The 26,530-nt window shown below is 35.6% G+C and overlaps 1 protein-coding gene across 6 annotated transcripts in view; it reads left to right on the forward strand.

Annotated features, from left to right (window-relative positions):
* The window catches only part of POLK (DNA polymerase kappa), a 72,529-nt gene that overhangs the window by 5,064 nt on the left and 40,935 nt on the right, over positions 1-26,530 (forward strand). For 4 of the 6 annotated variants that reach the window (XM_015072115.3, XM_015072117.3, XM_027039868.2 and 1 more), the window contains exon 2: positions 21,177-21,339. In XM_015072115.3, coding sequence (XP_014927601.1) covers positions 21,205-21,339 — 135 coding nt within the window. In that variant the 5' untranslated portion in view covers positions 21,177-21,204. Of the gene's footprint in view, positions 1-102; positions 196-20,576; positions 20,595-21,174; positions 21,340-26,530 lie in introns of those variants that run through there. The other 2 variants (XM_027039853.2, XM_053224038.1) reach the window with 2 other exon arrangements.

The raw sequence follows: 26,530 nt of genomic DNA on the forward strand, positions 1-26,530 counted from the left end.
ACTTTAGGTTTCCTTAATGTATTTTCACATTTCCCCCATTTGATAAAGAATTTTCTTTAAAAGCATTGCTGATCAAGAGTTGGGCCATTTCTTCCTTATTAGAGTCATTTTTGTCCATCACTGCCAGGAAGGACCTTTTCTGGGTGTCATGTCTGCAGATTGGAAACCTTTGAGGCCACTTTTGAGTGACTAGAGGTAAGAGGGAGAACTCTCAGGCATTTCCCATTTAAAGTCTGTATCTTATTAGGTTGTATCTGTTGGAGATCATCTTGAAATGCTGAACCAGCATCACTCTTTGGAGTATACCATTTCTACAAAGGTTTGGTAGGCTACAGTATATAATCTAAAAATGATTTTACAAAATAAATAAGAATAATGACCCTAGTTTGTATATTAGTTCTAAACCAGGAGCCCAGACCTGAAGATAGCCAGCTAAAGAGATCAAAGGGCCATAGATGGTGAGGTGGAATTTGTTGTAGTCAGTATGCTTGTTCTGTAATTTTATGAACCTGGGATTTTACTTCTCCAGAGGAATTTAGGTGCAACCTGTGGTGTTTGCTATTTCATAAACATCTTGTTTGGCAAGTAAGTAATCAAGGTCTATGCAATTATCCAAAACTATTTTAGCCAACAAGTAAAGTGATCGTTGTTGGACTGCTACTGCCTTACTGGTGGAATCAGCAAGTTTTCCCAGTTACAGAGAGAGATTCTTAATCATTTATTCACAGGCATGAACAGCCACCAATGGGATAAGTGCCCTTATGATGGAGGCAAATCCAGAATAATGTATACCTCCTGGGAGTTCCCATGTAAGGCAACAATGAAGGTTTGATGGAGAAGACCAGTAGGAGGACCAATGGAAGGCTTCATTTTTATTGTGGATGTCTGTGGGCTAGTTAGTAAGCCTCCAATCTGCCAACTATGTATTTTGGCCCGTTGAGTGGTCCACTTGCCACAGACAGATAAAACCAGGTGGTGCACATAAGACTTTTGCTAGGGTTTGATTATTAATTAATGCCATTAGCTGGGATTATTCAATTGGACCTTTGAACCAAGGGTCAGTGGTGGTTGGGGAACAATTAGGGAGAAACTGTCCTTTTCTGTGAACTTTATTCTTTTTTTTGTCTTTTAATGTTTATTTATTTCAGAGAGAGAGAGAGAGAGCAGGGGAGGGGCAGAGAGAGAGGGAGACACAGAAGCCAAAGCAGGCTTCAGGCTCTGAGCTGTCAGCCCAGAGCCCGACATGAGGATCAAACTCACGAACTGTGAGATCATGACCTGGGCCGAAGTCAGGTGCTTAACTGACTGAACCACCCAGATGCCCCTATGGATTTTATTCTTGAAGGGTGTGCAGAGGGGGGTTGTTTTGTTATAGTGAGCCGACCTGTAGTAGTAGAAAGAACAGGGAACCATGTGATTAGTTGCATCGAGAGCTAGGATAGCAGACAGCTCAAAGCAAAGCACAGGAAAACCTGGTTGTAGAAGTTTGACCCTCTAATATCTAGAGGGGTGTGGGTATAGTTAGTGGTCACACTGGAGATGAAGGAAAAGTTTGCTCTGAGGAAGACTAAAGGGTTGCAAGTCTCATGGACAGGTCCAACAGTCAGAAAGGTTTCCCCTTTTTTTGAGGGATTGGGAAATACGAATGAGGGCATCATCTCATTAGGATAGATAAAGGAGAAAATGAAATGAGAAAAAGCAGAAAGGAGAGAATATACAGGCCCGATCCTGTCATCTTGGGGAAGCTGTCTGCTTCAGTATCCTGTGTTTCATTTCCTAGAAATCTTTAAATTTTTTTTTAAGTTTATTTTGAGAAACAGAGTGAGCAGGGGAGAGGGGCAGAGGAACAGAGAGACAGAATCTCAAGCAGGCTCTGTGCTGTCAGCATGGAGCCCCACGTAGGGCTCCATCCCCAAACCCTAGGTATTTGACCTGAGGTGAAAGCCAGAGTTGGACGCTCAACCAACTGAACTGCCCAGCTGCCCCATATTTCCTGGAAATCTTTAATTTGAGGTCAGCAGTGGATGGCAATTCCGGTCAGCGTTTGGGCTATCTTTAGATGAGACTTATAAATTCAGGAGTCAGTTCCTTGTAGTTAAGTGGTACATGGATTGGCTCATAACACTTGATAAGGACCTTTTCAGTGTGGTTGAAGAGAGTCTTTTTGGAGATGTCTATTCCAAGAAATGAAATCCTCAGGTTGCATTGTGTGGTGTTTGAAGTTTTCATCTCCCAAGAATGTGATGTGAAAAGACTGTTCAACTAGAGCATGATTATTTTTGAGGGATGTAATTAGGCCTTTGCAACGTTAAGTATAGCTCCTTTTATTAGGTGCAGGTCAAAAGAGATGGAAGCTAGGGGTATAGAGCATCCAGTAATTATCTCAAAGGGTGAGAGCTTATGAGTTCCAAAGGGAGTGGATCTGAGCGTTAGAAGGACCATCAGTGCTACTTTTGGCCACGGTAGTTAGTTGGAGGGTTTCCACAAATTTTGCCGGTTGAGTTTTGATGATGCAGTTGGTTGGTGTGACTGGTTCTGAACAATGAGGATGATAGCAGTGAAAATGCTGTAGAACTGGCCAAACAGCATAGACTTGCTGTAATATTTGACCAGCATAATGGGTTTCCCAGTCACTGTGGAGCTCAGGTAGGGTTCCCCAAATAGGGATGATTTTTTCCCAATAGGATATTAGCTACTGAAGAAGTAGTAGCTTGTCTACATGGAAAGGCTTCAAACCAGTGGGAAAACCTGCAAATCATTACCAAGATATATTTGTGTTCATGAGATGGGTGGGTAGCTGAGTACAGCCCGTTTAGAAGACCTCAGATAGTCCTTTAGATAATTTAAAGTGCCCAGGAGCAGTGTGGACAGAATGCTTGGGTGATTTTTTTGAAGAGGGCATCTTGCTATTGGTGGACAAGGGGGAAATCTTCCTGGTGGACTATGCAAGCTTCCACAAGTGGTATGTGGGTGTTAGTCTTCCCTTCATGGCTTCATGAATCCCAAGTTTGAATTATGCTTCCTTAACACATTTTCACAAGATCTATCAGATTTTTTGAATAGTAGAACAAATTTTTGCACTTGATGAAAGAAAAAGACCAAAAATTGACCATAAAATCTAGTTGAATAAAAAACTTGTAATTAATCTGACCAGATTATGTGCACTCTTTCCATATGAAGGGTCTTCACAGCCAGCCAGCTGCAGAATTTCTCTCTTCTTGCTGCATATGCTGATACTATTTTTTTCTCCTTATTTCTCCCCTTCCCTTGCATTACCATTGTTTATATGTGTTGTGTTTTACTACTGTCTGTTAATATTTTCCCTCTTGTATTACTTCTCTACCATAGCAGTCATTGGCAGCAGTGATGGGAAAAGCAGAGGAAGGAATAGGTGAGAAAGAGTGAGAAGCTAGGAGAAAAAATCTGTAATGGAACCTTCCATCCTCTTTTAATTGACTCATAGGAAAAAGGAAAGGAAGCTTATGTTATACCTACTCTTAATTTTTACTTCACTCTTGTTTCCTGCCCCAGTATCCCAAGAGCCCCTAATCCTCTCACATTTTTTCCGGCCTTGTGATTGCTCTTTGTATCCTGGTCTCAAATAAGAGGCTTGATGTTTTCTTCCTACATCTTAATCTCATATTTTTGTTTTCCTCCAAGGGGAATAATTATGATTCTAAATGATTAGTAGCAGTAAGTTAAGTTATCCCTGATACAGAGCACAGGCACTGTCAATGCTTACTTTTCTTGCTTAACCCACACTCTGTTTGGGTCAAAAGACTTTTATTAACATCAATTATTATTATTATATTATACGTATACAGCTAGGTCTTATTCTGTTACTCTGATCCCTAAGGTGACTTTGTAAATATGTCTTGGACTCCCTTGTATATTGATTTTCAACTCAAGGACAACTGTATAGGGTGGGGGTGTACTCAACTGATAACCTTAATGCATTGCATGCACTTACTTAGGAATATGTCATATCCCATAGAAAGTTCTAATACTTGGCAATAAGACAGGGATTTCAGAAACAGAATTTCAAAGGGCATGTAGGGCTACCCTTTTATCTCATTTCCTGTTGTACAGAGGAGAGCCAAGCCAGGCATGTTCCAAGCAGAAATATTCATTCTTACTGTTGAATAAAATTGAAATTGTATTCCTTTATCTTTTATTTTACATCTGTTTGGTTTTGTGGGATAAAAACTTGTCAGGGGTATTTGGTATTTCATGGGTTTCACTATAACAGTAAAAAATCCTTTAAAAAGTACACAGTATGCATCTATTATGGATGAACAGTGCTATTAATATCCACTCTCTCCATGTACACATTTTGTTTTTTACCCTCAAGCTTTTGACTCTCTAACTTTTAACCTCTTTTCCTGTTACATTGAGAAATTCTTTTGTTAAAGTCAGACTATTTAAGCAGTATGGTATTTTTAAATATTTGTAGGATCCTCATGATAGTTATTTTGTAAATGTGTTTTGCTTCCTGTTTTTCTCCCCAGCCCTTTCATTGTTTCACTTTTACTGTAATTTCAGATCCTCTTCTCCTTAGTCAAGTAAGCTGAAAAATACTGTTATATAACTATACATGTTGTTGTGGTGGTACAGTTTATGAACATACAGCTTATCTTCATCCTCATTTAAGGTATTAAGACCTGCTCTATGATGATCCTGATTGGGATGCTTTAAAAATAAGAGATATATACCACATATTCCATGGATTCATTGTTTTCTAGCATTTTACTGTCTAGGAATACAGGCAATACTTAAGTGTATAAAGATATTGATTTGGTTTTAATAGTGACCATATTATTAAAGAGCAAGTAAAGATTTAAATTGCTTATCACATAATGTTCACTAAATATTTAAAGATGAATGAAGTTTAGGTGGTTGATGATTAAAGGGAAGCTGTAGGAACCACAATTAACAAGGCTGAGAAGAAAAGTAACTAACAAGTTAAAATTAATGAGAGACTAAAGAACCAAATTCCATCATAGCTTTTTAAGGAACAAGTATCATTTGTTAAGAACCTACTCAATGTTAGACGTTGTTTTACATCTATTACATCTAGTATTCACAAAAATCTTGCAAAGTACACATTCTTATTTTACATATAAAGAAATTAATGTTCATAGAAGTTAAATAAGTTGACCAAAGTCAAGGTAATTAATAGTCTAGCTCAGACTTTGAAACTCAGAGACTTATAATATACTTTCAATATATATAAAATTGATTTTAGACTAAAAAAAACCCAAAAACAAAGACAACTATTATCCTGAAATGATTAAACATTTGAGTATCTATTAGAGCCCAATTACATCCTAGTTTGTTGCATAGTTTTTCTTTAGTTTGAAATTTTTCTTTTGAAGAAAATTCATCCACACACATTTTTAAGCTGCAGTGGTGTATTATGTAGGCAGTTTTCAATTTTTTTTCTATCATGACTAAAGAGGTATGCTAGCAAGTCTGTTTTAAGTTTTTTTTTTTTTAATGTTTGTTTATTTTTGAGAGAGAGAGCCAGGGAGCGACAGAGAGAGGGAGGTGGACAGGCTCTATGTTGTCAGCGAAGAGCCAGATGCAGGGTTCAATCCTGTGAACCGTGAGATTGACCTGAGCCAAAGTCTGAATCTCAGCTGACTGAGCCACACAGGTGCCCCAGCCGGTCTGTGTCTTAATTATCCATAAATAATTTAAGTGATCTAATTTACAATCATCCTTTTGTCTAATGTTGATAAAGGAATTATATATTGCTTTAACTCTTAGTATATCAGGAAAAATAGTCATGGGTGTCATCATATTTTTTTATATTTTTGAGTAATTTTGAGAAGTAACAAGCAAGGGATAGTGGACAGTAACTTTATTAGGAATTGTAATAAATATTGAGACCTAGTAAACAAATTTTTATTCCATATTTTCCTGAAATGAGTAATGAATGTCCTTTGAAAGCAAGTAGCTGCTCATCAATGTCTATATACAATCCTGGGAACTATGCATCCTATAAATAAAGATTCCAGATATTATATGCATCTTTAAATTGATTCTAGCTTATCATTATGTTTGATTCTTTATCGTGGGCTTATAATATCAAAATGTAATAACATTTGAAACTTTTTCAATAACTGTTGAAAACTTTGACATCTCATAATCTTTTTAGAGGGAAGTCATCCATATTCTTTCCTCCATAATTATAAAATATTTTCATTTTTATATTTATAAACACTACTTAGAAGTACAAGTCAAATAAGATTTTCATTTCTATATTTATTTCCTTCATCTATTTCCTTCCTGACTTTGCATACACATCTAGCTTAGTCATTTGTTGACTTATAAACTGTGTTAAATAACTTTTAGTGCACAAATACCATAAAGGATGAAAGAACACTGCCATAGTCCTATTAGCAAGTTGGGATATTCCAAATTCTTGTTGCATAATACTGTGTGATGAAGACCTTCCCGTTGGATGACTAACTGGATAGGAATGCCATATTTGCTTTTCTTAAAAATTCATTGCTGGGGCACCTGGGTGGCTCACTTGGTTAAGTGTCCAACTTCTGCTCAGGTCATGATCTCTCAGTTACATGGGTTCGAGCCCTGCATCAGGCTCTGTGCTGATAGGTCAGAGCCTGGAGCCTGCTTCAGATTCTGTGTCTCCCTCTCTCTCTGCCCCTCCCATGCTCACACTATGTGTCTGTCGCTCTCAAAAATAAACAATACTTTTTTTTTTTTTCCAAACTGGTGCAGCTGCTCTGGAAAACAGTGTGAAGATTCCTCAAAAAATTAAAAATAAAACTACCCTACCACCCAGCAATAGCACTATTAGGAATTTATCCAAGGGATACAGGAGTGCTGATTCATAGGGGCACATGTACCCCAATGTTTATAGCATCACTTTCAAAAATAGCCAAATTATGGAAAGAGCCTAAATGTCCATCAACTGATGAATGGATAAAGAAGATGTGGTTTATATGGAATACTATTTGGCAATGAGAAATAATGAAATCATGCCATTTATAGCAACATGGATGAAACTGGAAGGTATGCTGAGTGAAATAAGTCAGTCAGAGAAGGACAGATACCATGGTTTCACTCATATGTGGATCTTGAGAAACTTAACAGAAGACCATGGGAGAAGGGAGGGGGAAAAATAGTTACAAACAGAGAGAGAGGGAGGCAAACCATAAGAGACTCTTAAATACAGAGAACAAACTGAGGGTGGATCAGAGGGGGTAGAGGAGGGGGAAAATGGATGATGGGCATTGAGAAGGGCACTTGTTGGGATGAGCACTGGGTGTTGCATGTAAGCGATGAACAACGGGAATCACCCCAAAAAACGAGAGCACACTTTACAGGCTGTATGTAGGCCAATTTGACAATAAATTATATTAAAAAAAAAGTTAAACCTACACAGAAGCAAGAAATGTATTATTGTTGGATCAATTGTAACAATAATTAATAATTAAACTCAGATTAAGAACTAAAAAAATTTAAATAAAATAAAAATTAAAAAAGTTGTTTACTCATTGAGTCTTAAGTTTGAGAAAATATCTATTTGAGTAATCTGAAAATTCATGATCTGAAATTTTGCTTGCATCAGTCAAGCAAAATAATGAGCAATTTCAGCATCATCATAGTCTAGAGTGCTGTTAGTTTCTTTGCATTCATCTTTTGATTTGTCTAATAATTGTGCTCAGTATGGGCAGAAAATGTAAAATTCAGAACTTTCAACTATGTTTAGCTTTTATTAAAAGCTTTCATCAGTGAAAGTTTCTACCTCCCTCTCCCTCTTGCAAAAATGGTGTCTCTGTACTTCTCTTACGCTTTCTTTCAAAGATATAATATAGTGGGCAACACAATTAGAAAACTGAAGTATGCTGTTATAGTGATGATTTATTTCACTACCAGGTCATCTCTAGGTGATTCCATTATTTCATTTTCTTATGATTTTATCTTTTAGCATAAGTTGTGAATAATGATTAAATAATTCCTAGGATAATGAAGTAGCAAAATACTCAAGATACAGGAAAATAAGATCCCTAAAATAACATAATGCATTTTCCATTTCTAAAGGGATCACTATAATGTATCTTCAGTTTATAAAAGCATCAAGTGAACTTTATTGTGTTAAAAAATGAGTATTTTGTTCTTCAGAAGGTTTCTAAGTTCTTTTTCTTTGGAAGATAGGAAATACCAGTGCTGATAATAAATTTCAAAGAAGAAATTCAAAAACTGAAGCTGGGTCTAACAGATCCTTGTATACTAGAGGTTAATATAACTTTGTTCCTTAATTTATATTATAACTAAACACAAACTAGTTTGTATTTCTTTCTCCTATCTCAAGTGAAAGTGTTAACCATTGTAATTCCAAAATAATAATAATTTGACCAAATGAGGCATTCATCTTAAAAATCAAAGTACATATTGTTAAATTAGTTCATTTATCTTTATCCAATCCAGTGAATTTTTGCATTAAAAAATAGATGTATAAAGTATAAAATTTGATATATAAAAAAATCATTTATAAAGTTTATAATATTTTCCCATTGAGAATAGTTAATTTTTATACATAAGAAAAGCATGGCTATTATGGCATCCCACCATAACAAGCATTTAATGATAGAACCACACTTTATAAATCATGATCTGAGAGAATTATCAAAAACCAAAGTGAAGTCAAGAGGATCAGTGCCCTCCATGTAGTAATATTTACTTTTGCCCTGAAGCAGACATGTGAAAAGATGTGTCAAGTGAAGAAATGCTAGTAAATTCCAGAGATGAAGGCCTTTTCCAAAAATACCCCTGTTTCTTTCTACTGATTATTGCTAGTTTTTTTTTTATGGAATAAGAACCCAAACTATTTTGTGATTAACATTAGTGTATGATACTGTAGACAGAAGTTAAATAGGTGTGTAATGTAAACATTTTGTTAGTGATATTCTTGAAAAAAGGGTTGGGAATTTTTTAAGCCATGGAAAGTATTTTTTTCCTTCCTCATTAACGGGGTATTTTAGGAAAAAAAATGTAAATATATGCAGTATAGGGGTGGAAGAAGATGAGGAAGGCAGTGCTGCTGTATATCAAGGGAGAGAGAAAATCTTTCAGATATTTAAAACGGCAGATGAAGGGGCACCTGGGTGGCTCAGTTGGTTAAGCATCCGACTTCGGCTCAGGTCATGATCTTACGGCTCGTGAGTTCAAGCCCGCATTGGGTTCTGTGCTGACTGCTGGGAGGTTGGAGCCTGCTTTGGATTCTGTGTCTCCTTCTCTCTCCCTCAAGAATAAATAAATGTTTTTTTAAAATAAATAAAAAATAAAAGGGCACATGAAGAGGCAGGCGTAAGGGAAAGTGTTCACAGAAAATACAGGAACCTCGTCTAGCTCTGTCCTTTGAAGGAAGAGATGTGCCTGGACACATCATGGCCAAACTGATGAAAACCAAAAATTAGGAGAAAAACTTGAATGCAGTCAGAAAAGGCACATTACATAGAAAGAACAACAATTTGAACTATCATGATCTTAACAAATAATGGAGGCTGGAAAACTGTGAAGCTACATCTTTAAAGTACGGAAAGAAAAAAAGCCTGTCAATTCTATACCTGATGGAAATACCTTTCAAGAATAAAGATAAAATAAATCTGCTGGCATACTGATTAGGAATGTAGGCTCTGCAGGAGCGCCTGAGGCTGAGTGTCCAACTCTTAATCTTGGCTCAGGTCATGATCTCACTGTACATGAGACCGAGCCCTGCATCAGGCTCTGTACTGATGGTGAGGAGCCTTCTTGGGATTCTCTCTCCCCGCCATCCCTTCTCTCTTTCTGCCCCTCTCCTGCTCACTTGGTCTCAGATAAAACATTTTTAAAATTGTAGGCTCTGGAGACAGAATCTTGGATTTGAATTTCAGCTTGGACGCCTCTGGTGATCATGGATGAATTACATAAATTCTCTAAAGTTCAGTCTCCTTATGTATTTTACTAACATATATACTTTATTGGGATAACACCTAAATTAGTAAGTAGTTGAGAAAAATAAATGAGAGAATGCTTTTTAAGCCCTTAGTACCTGCTTGACATATGTTAAGTTGTTAGAAAGTGTTAGTTACCATTTATTCATATGTATTTTTAGCTAGTGCAGCCAACCTTTATGGAATTTTATGCTTTCTATTTTTATCCCTCCCCCCACCCCAGCTTTAGAGAAGTTGGCTACATCTTGAAAAAGGAAGAAACCATTAACAATATTGAAAATGAGAAATCACTTTTGCTGCTACTTTGACTTGTACAAAGACAAGACTTAGGAAGCTCTCATTTTCAGAGAAAATTCTTATAAGTAATGCTTTCCCTTTATTTTCTGCATTGCAATGCATAGGCAGAAATATAGGGCGTTTTTGATCATTGATTTTTACGGAAATTATTACATAAGGCAATCCATGGTAGAAATGAACTCTTTGTTTTAGATGCCATGATTATTGAAGATATTACACTTTGGATCACTAAGAAGATCTGCAGTTGATCTCCAAATGTATTTTAGTAAAGTATGAATGGACATCATATTTTTATAGTTTCATTTTAGTTTCCTTGTTTCATATTCTTCATTTGAAGATTTCTTAGGCTTTTAGAGAGTATTCAAAATAATGATGTCATTTAAAAATAAGTTTAGACCATAAATTGTGTTTTCTATTACAGTAATAAATGATATTTTATCTATTATTTATGACACTTTCACATTACTTCCATGAAATCTATAAAAAACCTGTCCTTCCCCCCCCCCCCTTTTTTTTCAATTTTAGAGGGAAGGAAAGCGAGCAGGGGAGAGGAGCAGAGTCAGGGAGAATCTTAAGCAGGCTCCATGCTAAGCATGGAGCCTGACCCGGGGCTTGATCCCGTGACTCTGGGGTCATGACCAGAGCCAAAATCAAGAGGTGGACGCTCAACTGACTGAGCCACCCAAGCACCCTTGTTCCTTTTTTTTTTTTTTTTTGAATATTTATTTTTGAGAGAGAGAGAGAGGAGCAGGGGAGGGGCAGAGGGAGAGGGAGACACAGAAGCCAAAGCAGGCTCCAGGCTCTGAGCTGTCAGCACAGAGCCCTGCATGGGGACTGAACTCATGAACCGTGAGATCATGATCTGAGCTGAAGTTGGATGTATAACCAACTAAGCCACCCAGGCACCTCTGTGTTCCTTCTTTTTGATAAGATTTCAATAATTTTGTTTTACCTTCTTTGTATTTATAATGTAATGGCTAAGTGTGAATGTTTTGATACTAGACCTGAAATATAGTCTCAAATCTACCAATTATTAACTGTTTGACCTTATCTAAGGTACATGTAAGTCTACACCTCAGTTTCCTCATCTCTTAAATAGGATTATACATGTAAAACACTGTAAGATCCAAATATTACTTTTTATATTACTGCATTTAAAAAGACTTAACTGAGTGGTTAGCATATTCTGTTCTGTATATTAACCTGCCCATCATTCATTCATTCAGCATATAGTTATTAAGTAACAGGCTCAGTGGCCTACCACTATACCAGGTTTTGCCCTCTTAAAATTTATATTTTGGTTGTACTAAGTGCTGCAAAGAAACACTGTCTTATTTTTTCTTGCACAAATTCCAGGAGAAAAAGGTATTTGGCATAGAAGTTATTCACTTGATCCATTTATTAGTATATTTAGATTATTCACTTTTATTCAAATGAAACATTACTAATCTTTAAGATACAACTTTTTCGTAGCAGTGTTACTTACACTTTGATCTATGTACCAGTGCTAATCCATAATGAGATAATTACAGAATTTGAGAGTCAACTATAAATTTATTATCTCACAGTTTTGGTGGATCAAGGATCCCAACATGGCTTTAACTGGATGTCTCTGGATCATGAGGTTGCAGTCAAGCTGTTGTCTAGGGCTGCAGTCTTATCTGAAGACAACTGGAAAAGGTTCCACTTCCAAGCTCACTTACATGACCTGTCAGAGCTGCCTCAGAAATCAGCTGACTTCCCCAGAGTGGGTAATCCAGGTTGAGAATGAGAGCATTCAAGATGGAAGTCACATTTTTTTTATAACCCATTTTTGTATATGATATCCCATCCCTTTTGCTGTGTTCTATTTGTTAAGAAGTAAGTCATTTAATTACATATTATAGTATTTATTTGTTGTACCTTTTTCTTTATTTTCCTAGCATCTATGAAGTATTTTTAAAGGTAAGTTAGTAGCATCAAGAAATGTATATTTCATTTGTAGATTAAATTTTGCTTCTTAATATATTTGGCATTATAGAAATGAATAATTCATATGCTAGAAGCTACTGTCAACATATGACCAGTTTTCATAAGGCTGTATACTATAGGCAGATTTAATAAGAGGATCAGAATTAACTATAATAACTTATTGGCATTGGGAATGTAGTTTTGGCAAAAATATTAACTGACAAAGTTTTACAAATATGCTAAAGCTATTATGGTTTAAAGTTTTGAAATCTCAGAAATTTAAGTTCTTAACTTTAATAGTGATGAATACTTTATTTTAACGTTTTAAAAATGGTAGTCACATAGTGAGAATCCAGATTTTAAGTCCCAAAACTAGGTTGCTATTATTCTTAGCTTCAAGCCTTTCAGTAAAGGCTATATGGTTCTAATCTCTTCTTAAATAAGTGAATTTCAGAGTCTACTTTGACTCCCACACATTTGAGGCATGGTCAGGAAGAAAAAAGCATTTCCAATAAATACTAGATTAGAAATTAAAAAAAAAAATATGTCCACGAGGAAACCAAAGCATGGAATTCATTTCCCTTGTCTAAGTAAAATTATGGTGTCCTCCAGAGGCCGATGTATCTTGCTTACCTGTGAAGGTTATATAATACAAGTGAATTTTTAGATTGAAGAATTAGATTAAGGGATTAAAATCTGATTATATAAACATTTAGCATATATTTATATTTTTTTTTAATGTGCATGTTCTTTTTTTTTAATTTTTAAATGTTTTTATTTATTTTTGACAGAGAGAGAGAGAGACAGAGCATGAGTGGGGGAGGGGCAGAGAGAGAGGGAGACACAGAATTGAAAGCAGGCTCCAGGCTCCGAGCTGTCAGCACAGAGCCCGACACGGGGCTCGAACTCATGGACTGTGAGATCATGACCTGAGCCGAAGTGAGACATTCAACCGACTGAGCCACCCAGGCGCCCCCAAAATGTGCATGTTCTAAAGTAGAGTTCTAAAGATTATTTTGGGAATATTCTGGGATTTAATTTATAATTTTACTCTGAAGGGGCACCTGGGTGACTTGGTTGAGTGCCCAACTTCAGCTCAAGTCATGAACCAGCGGTGCATGAGTTCAAGCCCGACCTTGGACTCACTGGTGTCAGCCTGTCAGTGCAGACCTTACTTTGGAACTTCTTTACCCCTCTATCTCCCCCTCTATCTTTCTCCTCTGCTTGTGCTCTCCCCAAAATAAATAAATATAAAAATATTTTTAGAGGTAAAAAAGTAAAATTTTATTCTGAAACTTGATTTATTCTTAGAAGTTTATTAATATAATTTTTTACATTAAAAATTAATTGTCAAGCTTCATTAATAGGAAGCATTTCTGTGCATATTGTAGATAGTCTATATGTGATTTTTATCAGTCATGCCAAACATATGATGAGAGTTTATTCATACAGTTAAGTATGATACTAAGTATTAGGCATTAATGTTGAAATTTCATATGTCTAGACTTGCTTATCTTAATATTGTCTTCATTGACTTGAAGTAAACTGAAATGTAACTCCTAGTACCTTGATTTGAATATTAGGATCATGTCAGTGGTAAAGCCTTAAAAACCATGAAGAATATTCTCTTGTTGGTTCACTAAATATCACAAGATCCAAGCGGTGGGTGCCATTTGTTCTTTTGAGTTCCCTAAACTCGCGTGGCTGTGTGTGTGTGTGTGTGTGTGTATGTGTGTGTGATTTTTTCACTTGTCATTTATTTAGTCATGAACATTTTTTTTTGTTTTTTTTCTATGATTTCTCAATCAATTACATGCCCGTATTTGCAGCCACATTGATCACATTGTAGAGAAATAAATAAGAATGAAAGTGAGAGGAGAGAAACCACATTTATTGCATGCTTACTTAGTATGTGTTTACTTTGCTAGGGACCCTTACATATCACACACTTAATCATCAACAACCCCTGGAAGGAAGTTTCACAGAACAGGATACCAAGATTCATACACTTTGAAATCATATAAATTTCCCGGGAAGACACAACTAGTTAAGTTTTAGAGTTGACATTTCAGTCCAGGTCTATCTGGCTTCAAAGCATATACTTTTTGCACTATATCAAAATGTCTCTTAGCACTGAACTCTTTTCATTAAGTACTGTACATTAAAATAAGCAGTATATTTAGGTCTCATTAAGAAAAAAATAGGTAACAGTTAATCTGGACTGCTTTTTCCCTTTATTAACAAGAGTTAATAGCTCTCGTTAGCTAAAATAAATCACTCATTATGTAACAGATGATAGTGTAATAAATTATTCTATGTCAATGTTTTGCAACTTTTTCTAACCTATACTCCCTTTCATAGACCTTACTTTTTAATGTTATTTGAACCTTCAAAACAATTATCACTAAAAACAAATCATTATTTCTCCTTCCCCTCCAGTTACAGCATATAACTCTGGGAAGGGATGAGAAATCATCTCATCAATTAAGAATAATTATTTTTGCTGATTTGGATATAAATTCCAGATACTGTTGTTTGGTATCAGAAATTCTTTATATATCCTATCTGTTTAAATGTATTTTTATAACATTTGTTATAACATTTGTTAATAGTCATTAACAAATGGATTGTTACTGTTTTAAAATGAAAGTCCTTTTAACAGTATGATCTAACAGAAGTCAGGTTATATGGAGTTTTTGATTTATTAGGTTTAGGGGAAAGTGTGTTTTAAATCATTTTGGGTTAATTACTCCAAAATCACAACTTCTTGCTGATATTATTTCCTCATGTTTGGCAAATCTTGGAATAGTATTTTCTGGATGTTTAGTTTTTTGTTTATGGTTTTCAGGAATATATAAGATCAGGCAGAAAACATAATAAGAATGATTTTCAGAGCCTGGCTTCATACGGAAACCACCTTTTAAAATTCATCAGTAGTAAACAACTATTTGATTGCACAACAGTGTGAATGTACTTAACACTACTGAGCTGTAAACTTACAAAATGCTTAAGATGGTAAATTTTATGTTATATGTTTATTTTTACAATTACAATAAAATAAAAAGAAACATAGCAATTATTATCTGAACACTGCTAGTGCAGTCTTGGAGTTGATAGCAATTTCAGTACATATCAGTGTTCGCTCTGATGCTTCTAGGTAGTTTGAATCAAAAAAGTGGAGATCATTATTAACTTTCCCTTTTCTGTAAGCTGCCTGTTTATTCTTTTACATTAGTGATAGAATATATATGATGAAATTCTAGGAGAGCTGCATAGCATCCATAGAACAAAGATTTAAGGAAAAATCTGAGGTTTTACTTAAGATATCATTTGAAGAATATTATGTTGCTACAATGTTTTAAATACCTGAGGTAGATTAGTTAGAGCTATAGGAAACTGAAACAATCAGCAGCAATGGATCAAGAAATAATATGGAGAATATATCAAGAAAACACTGGAACATGGGGCGCCTGGGTGGCTCAGTCGGTTGAGCGTCCGACTTCAGCTCGGGTCATGATCTCACAATCTGTGAGTTCGAGCCCCGCATCGGACTCTGTGCTGACAGCTCAGAGCCCGGGGCCTGTTTCAGATTCTGTGTCTCCCTCTCTCTCTGACCCTCCCCCATTCATGCTCTGTCTCTCTCTGTCTCAAAAATAAATAAACGTTAAGAAAAAGAAATTAAAAAAAAAGAAAACACTGGAACAATGTGGCAGGGGGTAAGTGAAAGGATAATTTTTCCAGGATAGGAAAATAATACTTTGTACACCTTTTTCTGTTATTAAATATTTTCCTTCCTATAGTGTAGGATGTAACATATCATTTTTTTTTTTAATGTTTACTTATTTATTTTGAGAGAGAAAGATTGCAAGCTGGGGAGGGGCAGAGAGAGAGAGAGAGAGGAGGGAGAGAGAATCCCAAGCAGGCTCCACACTGTGAACACAGAGCCTGACCCAGGGCTCCATCCCACAAACTGCAAAATCATGACCTGAGCTGAAATCAAGAGTTGAACACATAAGCAACTGAGCCACCTACATGTCCCAGAGAGCCATTTAAAGTAGTATTAAATTTCACTTCCACAAAAATATGGAAAATACTTTGTGATCATAATTTTTGTGCATCTCTTGTGAATATTTTGTGATCATCTCTGCTGGGAGCTAGCTCTCTCTTTCAATTTATGGATTTCTAAAGTAAGAACTAATGGGGAGAATAGAGATAACCAGGACTAATGAGAGATTCTAGAAATTTGAGAATAACAAATACTAAGCAATAAAAACAAAAGTAGGCTCACCACAGAGACATAAATGATAGTACTAAAAGGAACTCATAGGAATTAAAATATACTGAAACTTAGTATGTTTTATTAACTCTCTCCAATAATTTTTTGTACATTTAGATATAACTGGAAAGTAATCACAGAAATTAAATTTAACAAGGCAACTTAATTTCCCAAAGAGTAAATATAAACTAGAATCTTTTGAATATTAATGGAACATAGCAAGTAAACTCAAACATGTAAATTCAAAATATTGTTTAAAAAATTTTTTTAATATTTATTTCAGAAAGAGACAGAGAGAGAGTACAAGCGGGGGAGGGGCAGAGAAAGAAGGAGACACAGAATCCAAAGCAGGCTGCAGGCTCTGAGCTGTCATCTCAGAGCCCGGCGCAGGGCTCAAACTCATGAACCGTGAGATCATGACCTTAGCTGAAATCAAACACTTAACCATCTGAGCTACCTAGGCACCCCTAAATTCAGAATATTCTTATATTGTAATACAAGTCCCCAAAGTTTTAATAAATTAATATAACTATCAAATACCTTAGGAAAATAAGGCTTATAAAATGGAAGGTTGTTTAACTCATATAGCTGTCCTTACATATTTAATATTGAAATAAGGGAAAATTACAAGAATTTTATGGGTGCCTTAAGAGTGACTGCATGGCTTACTTGGTTAAGTGTATGACTCTTGGTTTTGGCTCAGGTTATGATCTTGCAGTAAGTGGGTTTGAACCCTGTGTCAGATTGTGCATCAGCCTGCTTGGGATTCTCTCTCTTCCTCTCTCTCTGCCCCTCCTCTCTCTGAAAAAGGGGAGCCTGGGTGGTTCAGTTGGCTGAGTGTCTGACTCTTGATTTCAGCTCAGGTCATGATCTCACAGGTTCATGAGTTTGAGCCCCACATCAGGGTCTGTACTGACAGTGTGGAGCTTGCTTGGGATTCTCCCTCCCTCTTTCTTTCTGCCTTTCCCCTGCTCACACATTCTCTCTCTCTCTTTCTCAAAATAAATAAGCAAATAAATAAACATTAAATAAACATTAAAAAAGAAATTATAAACTTATTAACTCCAGAAAAGTAGCTTTTCTCACAGTCTTTTAATATAACTATGTAACCTTGCTATGTGAATAAAAGGATGAGAAAATGATATTAAAATGGTATAAAATGATATAAAATGAGAAAATGATAAAAAAAAATGACTGAGTTCAGTCATTCCACAGATTATTTTTTGAGCCCCTGCTCTGTGTCAAGCACTGTTTGAGGCATTTGGGATATATCAGGTAAAGCAAAAACAAAAATCAAAGTACCCTGTCCTCTTGGAGTGTCCATATTCACAGGAGAGATGGATAAAAAGCATAATAAGTATGTAAATTTATGTTTATTATGTTAGGAAATGATAAGAGTTATGAAAAACATGGGGCATTGGGGAGAAGGGGTGGGAGGTACTAATCAGGTTGAAATTTAAATAAGGAGGTCAGGGTAGCCCCTCACTGAGAAGGTAACATTTAAGCAAGACTTGAAAGAGTTTAGTCAATAGGGTATCTAGCTGAAGAATCCTAAAGGGGAAGGGAATAGCCAGGGCAAAAAGTTTCAAGGTTAGAATATACTGACCAGATTTGAGGAATAGCAAAGAGATCAGTGTGGCTGGAGAGTAGTGAGCAACGGGGAGAGTATTAGACAGGTATGAGGGTCGACAGGTAATTGGGATCCAGATTCTGTTGGGACTTTGCTTTTATTCTGGAGTAAGATGGGATGCCATTGTACAGTTTTCAGCAAAGGAGTGATTGTGACCTACCTTGTGATTTAGAAGAATCGTTTCAGCTACTGTGTTGATAATTGATTGCATGGAGGGCAGAAACAGACTATTTAAGAGGCTATTACATTAATCCAGGCAAGAGATAATGGTGGTTCAGAATAGAGTGAAAGAAATGACAGCATTGAGAAGTGGTTAAATTCAGAGTATGTTTTGAAAGCAGAGTCCATAGTGTTTGCCAACAATTTGGATGTGTGGTGTATGAGAAAGAGTGAGGTTAAGTATGACTACAAGATTCTTTGCATGAGGAATTGGAAGCGATTGGAGGGTTGCCCTGAACTGAGATGAGGAAGGCTGCATGCAAGTGGAACTGGTTTGAGTGATGGAGGCAGATGAGAAGATCAGTTTTGGACATGTTAAATTTAGGATACCAGACGGGCATTTGGACTGCAGCTATAAACTTGGAATTTCTTAACATATAGAGGATAGTAAACTATCCTCATGAAACTAGGCTTGGTAATTGAGCATCAGCAAGACAGGAAGGTAGCTGAAAACTAATTTTACCTATCTCACAACTTTGCCTGGTGCCAGTGTTGCTAATAATAACCCAGTTCTTCTGACCCAATTAGGGACCAAAAGCAATTCTTCCTAGAGTTTTTGGGCTAAATAATATATTCTTTGTGAAATAGTAGGCATTCATAAATGTTTCTGTTCTTTTTATACATTTCAGTTTTTAAAGGAGAAGACAGCTTAAATGTAAGATTTGTGCATTCAACATCTTCAAGCTTCAATGGTGGTGGTTTGGGAAAATATGAATGAATTACATTCACCAGTTTTATTAGAAAATGAAAAGTAATTGGATTACTAAAGCATGAGACAAAATATAGGGTGATATTAAGTTGAATGTGATAGTTGAAGAGAAAAATCAAACGATAAAAACAGAAAACTAGCCTATATTCTCTTGGGTACTGGAAAACAATAGCACCAGTAGTTCCCATACTTGGGGCACATTGGAATAACTTGGGCATGCCTTAAAAATACTGATATCTGGTTCCTACTCTCAGACCTTTGAATTTATTTATGTCACATGGAATCAAAACAAACAAAAAAACAACCTGAACTCATAGATGCAGAGAGCAGATTGGTGGTTGCTAGAGGTGGGGTAGGAGTAGGCGAAATGGGTAAAGGTGGTCAAAAGGTACAAATTTCCAGTTATAAAATGAGTAAGTCATGGGGGTATAATGTGCAGAATGGTGACTGTAGTTAATATCGTATTGTATATTTGGAAGTTGCTAAGAGATTAGATCTTAGAAGCTCTCATCACAAGAAATTGTGTAAGTATGTATGGTGATGGATGTCAAGTTAAAAAAAAAAAAAAAAGGAAAAGAAAAGGTCCTCAACAGCGTAGAATAAATGAACCCTTTCTAAATCATGCAAATAAGAAATCACTGGCCTAATTTGTTATAGGTTCATGACAGCTGTTTACCTGGTCATTTCTTTATAGCATACATGCACTCCAAATTGGAAGCAGCTGTGATGTTATGGCAGCTGTACTAGACTTGAAGAAGACTTGGATTCACATCCCAGTTCTTTTGCTTATTAGCAGACTTATGATGGCCAATTCACTTAACCTTACTGAATTCCAATTTCTATCTTTCCTATGAGAATAAGCAAATCTCTGTTGCATGGTTATTATATTTTTAAAAACTAATAAATATGAAAGTAAATTATAAATTACTATTTAAAGATATTAAAGAATTATTTGGGGTGCCTGGCTGGCTCTAGCTGGTAAAGCACGTGATTCTTGGTCTCAGGGTCATGAGTTCAAGCCCATGTTGGGTGTAGAGCTTACTTAAAAATAAAAAGAGAGTTATTATTTGAGAGGATTTTTCTTAATCTTAGATGTGACATAACATTATAAAATGTATTAATCTCCCAAAAGTGAATAGATTATTATTTTGTCTGTATTTTTTTCACTGCCTTAAGAAATAGAGTTCTGGGGGTGCCTGGGTGGCTCAGTCAATTGGGCGTCTGATTCTTGGTTTCAGCTTAGGTCATGATATCATGGTTTGTGAGTTGAACCCCACATTGGGCTCTGTGCTGATGGCACGGAGCCTGCTTAGGATTCTTTCTCTTCTCTCTCTCTTGCCCTCCACTGCTCCCTCTCTCTCTCTCAGACTCTCTCAAAATAAATAAATAAACATTAAAAAAAAAAAAGAAATTGAGCTCTGTATACAGAGTAAATGCCACTGAACTTAACATGTTTAGTAGATGAAGTGTTATTTCATATTTGTTTCCTATACAGTATGTTAATATCTGAAAAACATGAACTTTGGACTCAAGTCTGGGTTTCAATACAGATATTGTCACTTATTAGCATATTTATGTCAGTAGATATGTTCTAAGACTCAGATTTCTTCTCTCTTTATTTTGGGGGTAATAAAATTTACCTTTCAGGGTAGGGCTACTGTGTGAGATTCAAGCGTAAAGTGCCTAGCATAGTGAGTGGCTGGCTCAAAACTTGCAGGAAATGTTCATTTTCTTCCTTCTGAGAGTACAATAATCTTGGGATAGTAATTTTAAACTCTGAATAATAATAATTTCTCAGGGCTCCTGGGTGGCTCAGTTGTTTGAGGTTTGATTAATTTGGCTGACGTCATGATCTCATAGTTCGTGAGTTCGAGCCCTGTGTCAGGCTCTGTGCTAATAGTGCAGAACCTGCTTGGGATTCTTTCTCTTCTCTCTCTGCACCTCCCCCACTCACACTCAATCTCCAAATAAGTAAATAAATATTTAAAAATAACAATATCTCAATGGCTAACAATTCTTATATTCTTAAATATTTTTCTTGTTTTGCTTATTATCATCTTAACTTTTAAGTGTCCACCTCCTCACCATGAATGCTTTGAAAAGCAATGTTTATTTTGTATGTTTTTTTAGGTAATAAAAAAACCTTTAAGTTTATACCATGCACAGCACCAAGGAGAAGAATGACAACAACAAAGATGACCTTCTGCTTAGGATGGGACTTAATGATAATAAAGCTGGAATGGAAGGATTAGATAAAGAGAAGATTAATAAGATTATAATGGAAGCCACAAGGGTATGTTTCTTGTTTCTTTTGATATCATTAATTTAGTAGCTTTTTAACTTTCTGTTTAAAAGAAAATCAGTAAGTTATAAATATTTTTTATTGTAATTTTTAATATTTTAATGTATCTTGTTACAACAAGTGGGTATGGAATAATCTCCCTTCTGTTCTGTTGCTCTTCCTCTTGCCGTCCAGTTTTCCTGCTTCATGTACACATTATATGCATGTGTTTCAGTAATGTAACTTGGAGGTCTTTCCATAAAGATCTTTCCATAAAGATCTTCAGTTTTCATGCCTGCATGTGTAGATATAATTTATTGAACCAGACGGAATGTTCATTTATGAACCCATACATCATTTCTAGTCTTTTGTTTTTACAAACAATATGACAGTGAATAACCTTTACAACTTTCACAACTTTACATATGTGCAGGTAAAATTATAAGAGATCGTAGAAGTAGAATTATTTCACCAAATACAGGTAACAAAAAAGGATATATTCATGTGGAATTTTTTTAAGTGTTTGTTTATTTATTTGGAAAGAGAGCGCAAGGGAGGGAGGAGCAGAGCAAGGAGAAAGAATCTCAAGCTCTGCTGACAGCGCAGAGCCCAACCCGGGGCTTGAACTCCCTAACCACGAGGTCATGACCTGAGCCCAAATCAAGAGTCAGATGCTTAACTGACTGTGCCACCCAGGTAGCCCACATATGGAATTTTTATGAATTGCTCAAGTTGCCCTACATAGTTTATGTATCAATTTAAATTTTCACTGCCAATATATGTACAACCATGCCTGCCCAGTGTGTTACTAAGCTTTTGGATTTTCCTATCTATAGTAATGTAGTGTAGGCTTAATTTGCATTTCTCCTATGAAAAGTGAGATGGTGCATCTTTTCACATGTTTAACAAGCGACTTGTATTTTCCCTTTTTACAAACTGTCTCTTCTCGTCATTTGCACAATTTTCCATTAGATTATTGTATATCTTTTGATTTTGCTTATGATACTTAATCCTGTGCAGAAGTTTTCTGTTTGCCTTTTTTAAAAATTTATTTATTTTGAGAGAGAGAGAGAGAGAGAGAGAGATGTATGAGCAGAGGAGGGACACAAAGAGAGGGAGGGAGAAAATACCAAGGAGGTCTGTGCTGTTAGCATGGAGTGAACAGTGAGATCATGACCTGAGCCAAGAGCAAAAGCTGGACACTTAACTGACAAAGCCACCTTGTTTGATTTTTCATATGTACTTGAATTAGTCAACTGCGTATGGCTTTCTCCAAGGTCATAAATATTTTCTTCTAATATTTTTTTGTTTTATTTATATATTATGAAATAAGTACCCTTCAGAAAGGTGTAAAATTTAAGAGAATATACTTATTTTAAAGAAATGCATGCTGGTATCTACAGCAACTTACTTTTAAATGGTTTAACCAAAAAGAGGGGGAGGAGTGTGTGTGTATGCATGCATGTTTGTGCAAGTGCATATGTTGGAGTGGGGGTGTGTGTATTGTGTATTCCTAGAAATTGTGGGAGAAACTAAATGTATCAGGATATTAATAGCTGATGAATCTAGGTGAGTACATAGGGGTGTTCTTTGTACTATTCCTTCAAATATTGGAAGATTTAGAAATTCCAAAATAAAACCTTGAGGGAAAAATAATTTTTTAAGTGTATAAAATATAGATAAAATTTTAAAAGTAAAAAAATTGAGATGAAGTAAGCAAACATAGTATATGTACCCTAGTTGGATCTTGGTTTGAACAAATATATTTGGAACAGTTAAGGGAATTTGAATATGGACAGGGTACTAGATTGTATTAAGGAACTATTGTTAATTTTATTAGCTTTGAAAATGCTATTATAATTACCTAGGAAAATGACCTCATTTTTAAAAATGCATACTAAAACACTGTATAGAATAGCTAAATATCATTATATCTGTAATTTACTTTAAAACAGTTTACTTAAAAAAATCAGTGAAGGAAATAAGACAAAATGTTAAATCTCAGTGATAGTTTTATATAGTGTTTATTGTACTAATCTGTATTCTCTGAGATTTTTTTGAAATTTTCATCTTAAAACTTAAAAAAAGAATTAAAACCTATGACCCTAGTTTTCAGGTTAAGAAATAGAATATTTAAGTCATCCCAGATTTTATCTTTCCTCTCTCTTCTCTGTGTCCCAGTAACACTTATTAAATAGTTCATCTAGATCATCATTTCTTACTGATCTGCAGTGCTTTCTTCTGTTCCACTGGATTGTTTGTTATTATATCATTACAACATGACCTGCATTCCAGTATTGTCTAGTAAGTCTAGACAACTGCTAGAACAAGTTCTTCTTTTGCTCTTTATTCTTTTTCAAGAATATCTTAAAAAGAGCATTTGCTCTTCCATATAAGTTTTATGTGATATACAGTTGACCATTAAACAGTGCGAAAGTTAGGAGCACTGCCCCCCCCCACACACACACAATTGAAAATCCATGTACAACTTTTGACTCCTCGAAAATGAACTGCTAATAGCCTACAATTGACTGGAAGCCTTACCAGTAACAAACAGTCGATTAACACAAATTTTGTATATTATGTGTATTACATACTGTATTCTTTAATAATAAAGTAAGATGGAGAAAAGAAAACGTTAAACAAATTGTAAGCAAGAAAAAATATATTTACAGTACTGTACTATTTTTTTTAAGATTTTTTTTTAATGTTTATTTATTTTGAGAGATAGAACGTGAGCGGGGGAGGAGCAGAAAGGGAGGGAGACACAGAATCCAAAGCAGGCTCCATCCAGGCCCTGAGCTGCCAGCACAGAGCCCAATGAGGGGCTCGAACTCACAAACCATGAAACCATGACCTGAGCTGAAGTCGGATGCTTAACCAACTGAGCTACCCAGGCGCCCCTGTATTGTACTGTTTTTATTGAAACAAGTCCATGTATGAGTTGGCCTACTGCAGTTCAAACCCATGATGTTCAAAGGTCAGCTGTATATACATACATAGAACTATATATACATATCATCTGATTGATATGTATCTATCATATAAAATATATACTTTATATATATTTTATATACCAATATATATTAAAATATTTATATATTTTATATAATATATATTCCTCTAGTGTGGGGGGTTGGGGAGTTCATCATAAATATCTTTTTTGAATTGAAATTTTCTAATTGTTACTGCTTCACAGAAATGCAACTTCTTTAAAATTTTTATCAGAAACATTTTTTGTTGTTATTTATTTATTTTTTTAGAGAGAGTGTAAATCAGGAAGACAGGCAGATGGAGAGAGGGAGAGAATTTTAAGCAGACTCCATGCTCAGTACGAAGCCTGATGGGGCTTGATCCCACGACCCTGGGATCATGACCTAAGCTGAAATCAAGAGTCAGACACTCAACCAACTAAGCCACCCAGATGCCCCTATCAGAAATTATAAACATACAGAAAATGAGATACTAAAGTGAATTCCTGGGTAATCATCACCCAGCATCATCAGACATCAACTTATTTGCAAATATTGTTTCATCTATCTCACCCCTCCCTACTGAATTTTGGAGGTAGAAGATGGAGTATTTTAAAACAAATCCCAATAAATTGGATAAATTTCTAGAAATTTAAAGTTTTCCAAAACTGACTCAAGAAAATAAGAAAATCTAAATAGACCTTTAATAAGGAAAGAAATTAAATCAATAATTAAAAATCTCCATTCCCCCCCCCCCCCCCGAAAAAAAAAAAAGTCAAGATGGCTTCAGTGGTGAATTTTATCTGACACTTGAGAAGAAATAATACTGGGGTACCTGTGTGGCTCAGTTGGTTAACCATCTGACTTCAGCTCAGGTCATGATTTCGCAGTTCATGAGTTCGAGCTCAGCATTGGGCTCTGTGCTGACAGCTCAGAGCCTGGAGCCTGTTTCAGATTCTGTGTTTCCCTCTCTCAGCCCCTCCCCCGCTCATTCTCTCCCCCCCCCTCTCTTTCTTTCAAAAATAAATAAACATTAGAAAAAAATAATAAGTAAACATTTAAAAAAGAAGAAATAATACCAGTATTCCACAAGTTCTTCCAGAAAATGAAGAAATATGTAACATTTGCCAACTCATTCTATAAGACCAGTATCACCTTGATACAATAGCCAAACAAGCAGAATATTATAGATCATTGTAAACATAAAAGCCCTCAACAAAATGTTAGCAAACTGAATCCAGGAGTATAAAAAGAAGATTGTGTTCCATGACCAAGTGGGATTTATTCCAGGAATGCACTTTTCTCCTAAAATCAGGAACAAGACAAGGAAGTCCACTCTCATGTCTTCTCTTCAACATAGTCCTGAAAGTTCTAGCCAGTGTAGTCAGGCAATAGAAAGAAATAAAAGGCATCTAGATTGGAAAGGAAGAAATAAAACTATCTCTTCACAAATAACATGATGTTTATGGATAGAAACTCTTACGGATTTCAAAAGGAGTGCAACAGTTGTACCCTGAAAATAACAAAAGTGTGTTGAGGGAAAGTAAGGATATAAAAATGAAAGCATCCTATGTTCAACAATGAGAAGACTCAACATCGTTAAGAGGGTAGTTCTCCTCAAACTGATCTATGGATTCAGTGTAATTTTTCATCCAAATTCAAGGGGCTTTTTTTCCTGCCGAAATTGATAAACGGACCCTAAAATTTATATAGAAATGTGAAACACCTAAAATAGTGAAAACAATTTTGAAAAGGAACAAACAATAAGGTCTTTGGCTTTCCTGTTTAAGAATGTGCTATAAAGCTACAGTTATCAAGATAGTGTGTTACTGTCATAAGGCTAGACATATTGAACAATGGGGTAGAATTTAAGAGTCCAGAAGTAAATCTTTGCATTGATACTTTATTGGTTTTTGATGAAAGTACCAAGGCAGAAGGATCATCTGTGCAGCACACGATGCTGGGACAACTGGATATCCACATGCAAAAAAAAGATGAACCTAAACCCTCACTTCACACCATATACAAATTTAACTCAAAATCAAGATAAATGTAAGAGCCAAAGCAGTAAAACTTAATGAAGATATGAGAAAGTCTTTGAGACTTTTGGTTAGACAAGCATTTCTTAGATATAACAATAAAAGCACAGTCAGTAAAAGAAAAAGTTGACAAGTTAGACTCATCACATTTGAAAACATCTGCACTTCAAAAGACACAATTAAAAAATGAAA

Source organism: Acinonyx jubatus, chromosome A1, assembly GCF_027475565.1.
Source record: "Acinonyx jubatus isolate Ajub_Pintada_27869175 chromosome A1, VMU_Ajub_asm_v1.0, whole genome shotgun sequence".
NCBI lineage: Eukaryota > Metazoa > Chordata > Mammalia > Carnivora > Felidae > Acinonyx > Acinonyx jubatus.